Here is a 10,743-nt window from a genome sequence, read left to right on the forward strand (position 1 = left end):
TTTTATCTTGAATTTGTGATATATAAAATTTTAGTAAGTAAATTAATTATTTAAATTTTAATAGACATTTCAAAATGGGGGGGGGCTGAATTTAACAAGAAACGTTTGTCTAAAATATTAAATTTGGTTTATTGGAAAGAGCATAAAATTTCACATTGACTCTGAAAATATTGTAAAAATTGAACAAATAGAAAAATTATGATAGATTTTTAAAGTTTAAAAATTGAAAAAAATTTAACTCGTAAAATTCAATTGATTTCATTACGTAAAAAAAAAATGGCTGCCTAAACGCACGCAGGCACTTTGTAAACACTGTTTTTTAAAAAAATAAAAAAAATAATATTTCTATTATTTTTTAAACAACTTTAATAGTTTATTTTGCAAGTATATTTCATAAAGAAAATAAACAACCCACTTTAAAAAGAAAAATTACGAGTTTTTTTTTTTTTTATATTTTATTCGCAGTTTTGTGTTAGGGGTGTGAAAAATTCCCCCCAAATTCTGATACACTTAGTGAATGGGCAATGGAATGGCTTTATCACATCGCGGAGGAATCTTGCGTGGACATTTTAAATAACAAATTAGAGTAGTCGGTGTTTGTTGTAGCGTTAGGTAACATTTACCGAATGGTATTTATTGAAAACTGATCCCCGGCAATAAAAGTCATTTTTTTTTGAAATCTGAAAGTTAAGTTTATAATCGATGAGATTAACATTAAAAAAAAAAAAAAAAAAGTGTAAATTGTAAAATTTAAAGGTTGGGGGCAATCTCCTAGACGTCCGCCTTTTACTATTTTCGACATGATACTTGATTACGTAATCGTGTTTGTTGTTGTTGTTGTTGGTGGTGGTGTTGTTAAAATACATTTTTTGATTATGCAATACACAAAAGCACATTATATAAAATATTGACAGAAAAACACACAAACACAATCACATTTCGTTTTTCTATTAACAGTTTGGGGGCAAAATATAAAAATTTCACTTCGAATTTCCCTTTTTACGTTTTTCGTTTTTGACCGTATAGCAAAAAATAATGGCTGGCTGTGATGAATGGGAATTGTCAGACGACGACGAAAATTCTCTGTTGATTTCTTGCGTTGAATCTTGTAAGTTTTTTATTTTTATTTTTATATATATCTATGCAGAAGAAGGACCGTGCTTAAATAATAACGTTATTATTTAAAAACTCACACTGAACGTTTTGTAATTTTCTTTCGCCAAACAATGTAACAAACAAAAGATACCGTCAAAATCAAATTTTAACTTGAAAATCATTTGTAAAACATAGAACCGTCCGTAAACAGCAGAAGTACATTTTATTTTTTTTTAATTTATTTTTTATTATTTAAAAAAAAAAATTCTATATTATTCTGCGCGTTGGTACGCCGCTACCGGTGTCAGGCGAAACTTCGTCCCCTAAAAAATAAAAACAAAATAAGTTAGTTTTTAAAGAATTGAAAACTTCAGCACTTAATGCTAAATTATATTAGCAACATCATATGCAACATGGACTAATATCTTTTCTCTTTTTGCTAAAAAGTGTGCTAATGAGACAACTGAATAGTGCAAAGCAGACATTGAAGTACATGTTCCCACGCAGAAGTACTATAGCAAGCCTCACTCTCCCCACTAGTTCACTTCAACTTGTGCAGTTGCTATTAAGCAAAGGCAGTATACTGATCAAAGATTTAGGCCACAAAACCAAAACCACCATCCTCTTCAGCACTATATTAAACCTTCCTCTTCCCTACAGTGTAAAAGACAATTCTCACTCCTTAACCCTTCCTTACACCTAGTCACCCTGCTTACTGACTCCTCCCCTACCAGCCTACTGCTACCATCCAAGTAGAGCACGCTGGTGCCTTTTCAACGAGAACGAGGCAGAGTTCACTGAGTCGATGTCCAGTACACATGTGTTTTGACGACTGCTAGTGCTATACTCATGTCATCTTACCATGTTCGCAGTGTTAACAGAAAATAAAATAATTCTTCAAATTAGTATTTGTGTTGTGTCTTATTCAAACGAGATAACAGCAAATATTACAGCAGTATGCATTCCATAAGTCGGCCATAAGTCAAGTAAAAATAGCCAAAAGTTTATAGAAGCTAGAAATATTCATTAGCCTCATCTTCATAGTTGTTGTTTCATCACATTTCAGCCAACTCATCCTCTGGCCTTCTCCAGATGGTTGACCATGACGGGATAGAAATGCTGAGTCTTGTAACGGTACTCTCAGTAATTACTGCCTTCCATAGTTGTAGTTATCTCATCACGTTTTGACCAACTAATCGTTTGGCCTGCTTTATCATTACGTCTTTATCACTCCTGTGTTACGAGAATAAAAAAAGTAAAAATCTAGCAAACCCTTTTATCATCTTTCGTTGTTTACTGCTTGCTGGAGAGATGGCTTCTGATTGGGCCAGTTAAATGCTTGCACCAATCAGCGCCAAGCATATAAATTAAGCATAGTTTCAAAATCGTAATGACAGCTTGTTGCCGTGTTCTTGTTGTTGTCATCATTATGTTTACTACAAGATAACCAACATCATCTTGTTCCATTTTTGTGGTTATTGTTGCAGTAGGGTTCATTCTGGTTGGATTGGGCCAGCTTTTTCCCTTTTCTGTACCATATCTTAAATGGTGGCTCTAAGTAAGGTTGCAGGAGATGGCTGGTTGACTGCGTTCCCCCCCTTTTCCACCTCATCATCATAATAGTAGAAAAAAAAAAAATGATAATGTGAAGGCTTCCTAATTTCACAAAAGATTCAAATGACATTTGTTTACAAAGAAATCGAAATGCATTATGGTAAATTTAATTTGTAATCAAATTATTTTTGTAAATAGGATTTAAAAAAAAATGCCTTTTGTTTTATGCTGTTACAGTTTTGATTTCAATAAATAACTGAAACTAATGTGTAAGTCGCGTAGAAGCAAGAAAAATACGAACACACAAGATTCCTCCTCCTCCTCCTCTTCCTCATCATCATCATCATCATCATCATCATCGAGTTTTCTCTTGCATCTTTGATTGCACTAAATAATCAATAGGGGAAAAAAAAAATGATAATGTGAAGACTTACTAATTTCAAAATGTCACAGAGGAATTTTTTTTTTCAGTCATTGACAAAAGATTCAAGTGACATTTGCTTATAAAGAAATCAAAATGCATCATGGTAAATTTAATTTCCATAATCAAATTATTTTTTAAAGTAGGATTTTTAAGAAATGCATTTTGTTTTATGCTATCACATTTTTTATTTCACTAATTATGTAACGTAGTCGTTAATATGTCAACACTTGGGCCCCACACGTTGTATGCAGACAGTCGCAAGGAAAGATATAAGCCAAAATAATGACCAGCTGTAATGAAAGGAAAGAATTCGTCTCACTCTTTTTTTTATTTCAGTGAAACAACAGACATTTATTTACAGATACTTTCCAAAATAACGCATTGCTTCTTGTTCAAAAGTCTTCTTGTACCTTAATATACTTAACAAGACTCTGCTGTGTCGAACATGTGTCCGACCATGTTTAGGATGTGTCTTTCCCTGTCACTCTCAAGTTCATGTGTGTAACACGTCTATCTCTGTTCTCCTGCGGGTCACGTTTTTCTTTTTTTAAAAATCTTTTTCTTTCCTTCTTCCTTGCTGTGACATCACCTCGCACACAGCTCGATCATTTACATACATTAGCTGCTGCTGACATACACGTATCCACGCTATTACAAATAATTGATCGTAAATAAAAACAATTAATAATGTGCAAGTCGCGTAGAGACAAGAAAAAATACAGACACACAAGAAGTTGCCTAAAAATGTTATTAATATAGAGATTTATTTTATTTCAGATGAAAACTGTGCTGTCGATTCTTTGAAGTCTTCAAATGTGCCATCAGAAATTGTAGAAAATGAAGAAAAGAATTATCAGTCCGTCGAAAGACAGATTGACAACAACGATTCAGCACTTTTGAATGATGGAAAAAAAAATGAAAAATCGAATATTGTTGCCGGTAACACTTCATGCCAACAAATGAATAGAATCCTATTAAAGGGCTCAGCATTGTTAGGGTTGGTACGTTCTGGTTACGTTTGGGTGTCGGATTTATCCAGCCAAGTCTGGTGTGAAATGCAGTTGTATTATTACCTAACGCTGCCTTTGCAAATGCCAGTGCAATTTGAAAAAAGTCCAGCTATGGAAATGGGATCGACGATTCATCTAGCCCGTGGTAAGTCAAAGGGTTTTATTATTATATTATTATTATTATTATTATTATTATTATTATTATTATTATTATTATTATCTCTATCTCTGCTATTATATAAAAAGAACTTTGTGTGTGTGTGAGTTCGTTTCCTATGGACTCAAAAACAGCTGAGCCGATTTTTATGAAATTTCACACAAAGGTGTTTTATGTGCCTGGCAGTGTTCTTAGATAGGTTTTGTGTCGGAATGTATTCGATGTATCGTTAATCGATAATCAAAATAATCCGATGAAAGAAGGAACGGGCGATTTGGACTAAAGTTAACACCTTACACAACCTTACATCACAACTATCTATATAAAAGCCAAGTACGTCCAAGGATGGAATACTGCTGCCATATCTGGGCAGGAGCTGCTAAAAGCAGCCTATCCTGCCTTGACAGAGTACAAAATAGACTTCGTGGCTTAGTGGGGGATGCCCTTTTCTCTACCCTGCAACCTCTCTCCCACAGAAGAGACGTTGCGAGCCTATCTTTGTTTTATCGTTATTTCCATGGCAGTTGCTCGTCTGAACTCCAATCTTTGGTCCCCCCCTCGCCAATCTTTCATGAAAAACACCCGTCTAGCTGAATCCACTGTGAAAAATTTCCCCCACTCTTTATCTGTGCCTAAATCAAAGCGTAGATTCCATGAACAAAGCTTCTTTCTTAGAACTGCACGCCTGTAGAACTCTGTTCCGTCTGCCTGCTTCCCACCTGACTACAACCTGGATGTCTTCAAGTCCAACGTTAACAAATTCCTAATGAACAGCCCTCTTAAGTAAACATTTCATTAAATCTCCACACTAACGTACTGTACTTGCAATAACCCTTATCCCTGAGTGGCTTCCGGGCCTTGATAAGTGGTGACCACTGTGTCAAAAAAAAAAAAGAAAAGTGCATTTGAGAAGTTTTATTACCACACAAGCCAAAAGGCCCGGCATATAAAATCAATAGTAGGTTCTTTGATATGACAGGGGCGCATTCGAAATGAATGTTTCTGTTTAAAGCACAATTTCACAATGATACTTGACTTTTTAAATTTTAAACTTAAATTCAAGTCATTATCACCGCACAAGCAATAAAGCCAGGCATATAAAATCAACAGTAGGTTCTTTGATATGACAAGAGTGCATTCGAAATTAATGTTTCTATTCACAGTATAATTGAAGTATGATACTTGACTTTTGCATTTTAAACTTTAATTTATGCCATATATATAAAGAGTCATATATATAAAATATAAATAAAATATAATATAAAATATAAAATAAAATATAATATAAGATATAATATAAAATATAAAAATATAATCTATATATATAAAAGCGAAAATGTATGTATGTATGTGTGTTCGCTTTTTCTGTATGTCAACAAAAGGCTTTTTTCAGAGAAGCGGTCGCTCGCTTCACAACTTTTTAAAACTTTTTATATCACATATAAATCGTAATATCTCACAGTTAACAACGAAGCTCGCCTGTCTTTTTAATTTGCTCGATTTCGGGAAGATAAATATTCAATATTTGTCGCTCGCCGCATGTGGTTTAGTCTTTTTCCTATAACATCTTGGAGGGGGAAAAAAAAAGAAAACAGCGTTCAGCAGTAAATTAATATTATCCCGCAGTCAAACTTGACCTCATTAACTCATTAAAACGGGCACCTGCTAAATTCAAGTAATTAAATAAATTCAGACGTGTTTCCATTAGCATCTCGCGGTTGGGCAATGGTTAACGTCGCACGTGTTTTTTTTCACACTTTAATTTACAACTTTGCCTCAAGGGTTCGGGTTCGATCCTCATACTTACTTTTTTTTTTAACCTCCCCCCCCCCCACACCTCCAAACACCCGGGAAACGCCGGCTACCCCTCGCTAGTAAGATATAAAATATAATCATATAAGAGTCATATATATATAATATAAATAAAATAAAGAGGCATATATAAAAAACAATTTTATAAAATCAACAGTAGGTTCTCTACAGTGCAATGTAGGCTACAATGTATTGCGTACTAAGTCACTCTGAGAGGCATGTGAACTTCCTCCCAGTGCACAACGATAGGTCCTCAACTAGAGTAGACAATCCATCAATTTGATTGAAAAACGGGCGATTTCATCAATTTCGATGATAATAAAAATATGGGGGTGTGAAACATTCAATCCCAGGCAACGTTGGGTCACCTTGCTAGTTATTAATATCATTATTATAATTCATCTAATTATGAATTCGAGTGAGAATGAAACGTTCATAGAGCTTGAATAAGACACAACAATATTCTTTGTCTATCAGATCTCTAAAGTTAAGCAACACTAAGCCTGTTCAGTATCATATGGGTGACCATTTGAGACTACTCAGGCACTGTATGTAGGTGGAAGGTCAAGCCAGTCCTCCTGCTTTCCAATGTGTGTAATGGTGACGTGCGCATACTACCATATGAAAAGATGATGGAGTTTACCAAACTCCATCATCTCGACTGCGGTCACCAAATGATGATGAATGATGCCTACGATATCTGGATTTCAAGTAGCCTTGTACAAACATTCAGAGTGTATAGATTTGATATCTTCCGTCTTTTTTACTAGTTTTTTTTTTTGCCATTAAAATTTATTGATTGATTCTATATTAGCTACCCACATTTATTTGCACAGCTGTACAATCTATGCTCCCTACCGATCCAAGTTAAGACAACAGGACCATTGCCAGCATCCTCAAAATGCATCGTTGGATTGCCACAAATAACAGAAACCTGCCCAAGATAGTGAAAACAAAGTTTCTGGTCATGGTTATGGTCTTTGGTATGGTTTCATGCCACCTCACATCTTCAAAGTCGGCTTGAAAGTCAACACTAAAGTGTACCTGGATTTGATGAAGAGTGTGGTGATCCCCTGGTGTAATCAGGTGGCCGCTGGCAGACATTGGGTGCAGCAGCAGGACTCAGAACCGGCCCACAAGTCCAAAGAGACCCAGACTTGGCCTCAGAAGGATTGGTACAAGTTTGTACCCTTCTCTCACTGGCCCCCCCCTCCCCGTCCTCCCCGACCTGAATCTGCTGAACTACTTTGTTTGGTTATACATCGAGAACATCACAAACATGACCTCCCACAACACCAAAGCCAGCCTGATCGCCGCCATCTGCTGAGTATTCATCAACCTCCCACCGGTACTTGTGGAAAAGGCATGTTCCCAGTTCTAGGTCAGTATCTAGGCAGTGATTGAGGCTGAAGGTGGCTACACTACATAATCAAGTAAGCTAAATTGATTTTTTTCAATAAAAGTTTAAAAATTGCTGTAGTGTTGTTTTCTGTAGGGTGACTAATCCTCTGGCCTGTTTGGGTAGGAACCATAGCGACTCAATGCATTAACCACTGTGCCATGGCCCTGATCAAGGTTGGATTTTATGGTCTTATAAATCCAATTTTGTGTTTTTATCTGGTCTTCAGTTGCAAATGATGTTACATGCTCCAATCTCAACAATCAGTCTGGCAGAAACTGGTTCATTTTGATGGCCTTTTATATGTCAGGCTGAGGCTTTCATTCTGGGTAGTCCTAGAAGGTCCACCCTCTCAGACTTTACCTTCTGTTTTTCAGGTAGAGTAAGTTTTGAATTGAAAGTCACGTTTAATTTCCAAAGAGTTTCCGATGGGTTGCTAATCTGTATAAGTCTTGGAGATGAAAATAAGTTTCCGATGGGTTGCTAATCCGTATAAGTCTTGGAGATGAAAATGAATTTTCGATGGATAGCTGATCTGTATAAGTCTTGAACTTTAAAATTTTGCAGACAAAGAACAAAGATCTTTCTGGTGTTGACTCCAAAAAATTATGTGCAGGAATTCTAAAAGACCCAATATTTTCATGGAGCGATTCTGGTTTCTGATTAGTTGCTAACAGAACGTAACTCCAGGTGATTGGTCAGTTCCTATCACCAGTGTCTATAAGTAGAACCTTCCAATTTTCTTTATTCATACCCTCTTTCATATAAAAAATATTGCAACAGTAAGTTTTTTGCTTATTGCCTCAGGTACTTTTACCCTCAAATGGCAATTTTTTGCGGGGCCAGAGTGCTCCTTATTTAGGGGCACTGGCTCAATTCTGACTCGCTTCTGACCTTGTGTCTCATCTTCCCAGAGTGATGATGAGGATAAATATATATCAAGTGACATGATGCTAAAAATATTGCAACACCCCCTATATCAATATTATATTTCTCTTAGTCTGTCTGAATGTCCATTTCACTTCTGAAAAACTACTGGGCCAATCTGGTTGCAATTTTGTATGGACTTTTGTTATGATAAGGTGCAGTGAACTAAGTACTATGGTATCTCTTTATAATTAGTGTTTAATGCAAAAATGAGCACATATTTAATCATATTCAACCATCAATTTTGTATAAAGCACTCATTCTAAGTGAATGCTATATAGATATTTACTAGCAGGACCCATGTACCGGCGTTGCCCGGTGGAAGTATGATACAAAACCAGAACAGAATCTGATAAAGAAAACATCTATAGAAGAAAACGTACAATTTTGCTAGTATGGACTTCCATACATAAGCGCGTCCTGGGTCAAAGTACTACTGTAATAAAAAGAGCCAGTGATTTCAGAGTTTATAGGAGGAGTTTTGAATTGAAAGTCACGTTTAATTTCAAAAGAGTTTCCGATGTGTTTGCTAATCTGTATAAATCTTGGAGATGAAAATAAATTTCCGATGGGTTGCTAATCCATATGTCTTGGAGATGCAAATGAATTTTCAGTGGGTAGCTATTCTGTATAAGTTCTGGAGATGAAAAAGAGTTTTTGATGGATAGCTGATCTGTATAAGTCTTGAACTTTAAAATTTTGCAGGGGGGAAATATTTGCTATTATGTATGTGGGATTATGTAGCTGAGAGAGTAACGCAAGAAAGACCAAATATAATTATTGTAGAATGGAGATGAAATGTGCATATTTTAGTTTGAGAGGACGTTGCAGAATTAACTTTGATTCGTGAGTGCAAAATATTTGCATAGGAATAGAATGGTCTCTGGGTTCTATAAATTTGATAGAGGAGAGAAACATTCCACCATTTGACTATATATGGAAATAAAATGTTTAATGTTTCATGCAATGTAATATATTAAACTAAATTTAATAAAATATACATGTTTTTTTTTTTTTTATCTTTTCATGGTTGCAGAACTGAGTGTCCAGGATTTTGTTAATGTTCCTGTAGAAAGCAAAGAAGATGGCCTTGGAATCAAAGTCTTGAACTTGTTATCGGCCGTTAACACATTCCACAGTAATGGGATGGTTGTTCGAGAGACTCCCATATTTGGCATGCCATTTGGAAAAAATCTCTTTGTAGTTGGCTTAATTGACGAACTTCGATTTGATCCAGTCACGTACACAATTGACCTGGTGGAGCTGAAGACCCGGAAAAACAGGACGATACCAAACAAATCCCAAAAAATGCAACATCGCTTCCAAGTGATGCTTTATCGTAAGTTGTTCGATGATCTTGTCAATGGCTTGTTGAGTAAAACGACCATTGGCGAAAAATTTGCGGTCAACCTGGGGAAAAAATTTAACCCCGACCTGTTGATACATATTGTGAACAGTGGGTTTCATTTTGAAAATCTCAACCAGCTTCTTGATTACGTTTTACAACTAATGCAGTCGTTGACGTGTGTCAGCCAGACAGTTGTGGAGTACGTACATCAGGATACGATGGAGCCATTTGCAGAGGAGAAGATTGTTTATAGTGAGGCGGAACTGCGAAATTTATTTGAGCACTATGCAGACTTCTGGCTGGGTAAACGCGATCCGATTGGTGTGGATATTGAAGACGCCTATAAATGTCAAATTTGCGAACATGCGGACATATGTGAATGGAGAGAGAGGAAAAATCAAGAATACACGCAAAAAAATTTGAATGCAACAATTAAATATTTACCCAGTAACAAAGTAATCAAATGAAAAAAAAAGATTTTTTGCAGATTAAAAGTTAAAATTTAATTTTGTAAATTCGAATTTACAGAATAATAATTTGGATAATTCCAATTACTATTTGCATATTGGTTTTTATTTTCACAGTGTTTCAGCCGATGTAACCCTCGACCTTCTTCTGGTGCATCTTTTGAGATGAGGATTTTTTTTTTTTTTTTTTACACGGTGGTCACCACTTATCAAGGCCCGGAAGCCACTCAGGGATAAGGGTTAGATTTAGGATTTAATGGTTTGAATTATTCGGACTACAATTTTCATCTTGGTTGTTATTTTCACAATTTATTTTTTTTGCAAAAAAAAAAAAAAAAAAGTAAATGAAAAGATTAAAAATGAAATGTAAAAAAAAAAATAAATATCTTTTTAACAAACAATAAAGATTTCATTCCATTTAACAAAACTCAATCAATTATCGGAGAGAGATAAATGGAGAAAGAATGGAATAGGAAAAAGAGACAAAGTAATTTTCTGCCCCGGAACGGTGTCTCTAAAACCTATGCTCCTTTGTGTATGTTTTCCTAAT

General features: G+C 35.4%; 1 protein-coding gene across 1 annotated transcript; it reads left to right on the plus strand.

Annotated features, from left to right (window-relative positions):
- The first annotated feature begins 836 nt into the window (after positions 1 to 836).
- Positions 837 to 10,533, plus strand: LOC145259275 (exonuclease V-like). Its single transcript, XM_080117115.1, has 3 exons — positions 837 to 1,108; positions 3,851 to 4,228; positions 9,415 to 10,533. The coding sequence occupies exons 1-3, from the start codon at positions 1,036 to 1,038 to the stop codon at positions 10,191 to 10,193; spliced, it is 1,230 nt and encodes a 409-aa protein (XP_079973241.1). The 5' UTR covers positions 837 to 1,035; the 3' UTR covers positions 10,194 to 10,533.
- The last annotated feature ends 210 nt before the right edge of the window (positions 10,534 to 10,743 follow it).

This window comes from Euprymna scolopes, chromosome 34, assembly GCF_053919585.1.
Source record: "Euprymna scolopes isolate OS-2025 chromosome 34, ASM5391958v1, whole genome shotgun sequence".
In the NCBI taxonomy this organism is placed as follows: Eukaryota; Metazoa; Mollusca; class Cephalopoda; order Sepiida; family Sepiolidae; genus Euprymna; species Euprymna scolopes.

Excerpts from the sequence above, each read along its gene's own strand:
- LOC145259275 (XM_080117115.1), top strand. The coding sequence starts at position 1,036 with ATGGCTGGCTGTGATGAATGGGAATTGTCAGACGACGACGAAAATTCT. Across the intron at positions 1,109-3,850 it reads GATTTCTTGCGTTGAATCTT|ATGAAAACTGTGCTGTCGAT; the intron begins GTAAGTTTTTTA and ends ATTTTATTTCAG. Across the intron at positions 4,229-9,414 it reads GACGATTCATCTAGCCCGTG|AACTGAGTGTCCAGGATTTT; the intron begins GTAAGTCAAAGG and ends TCATGGTTGCAG.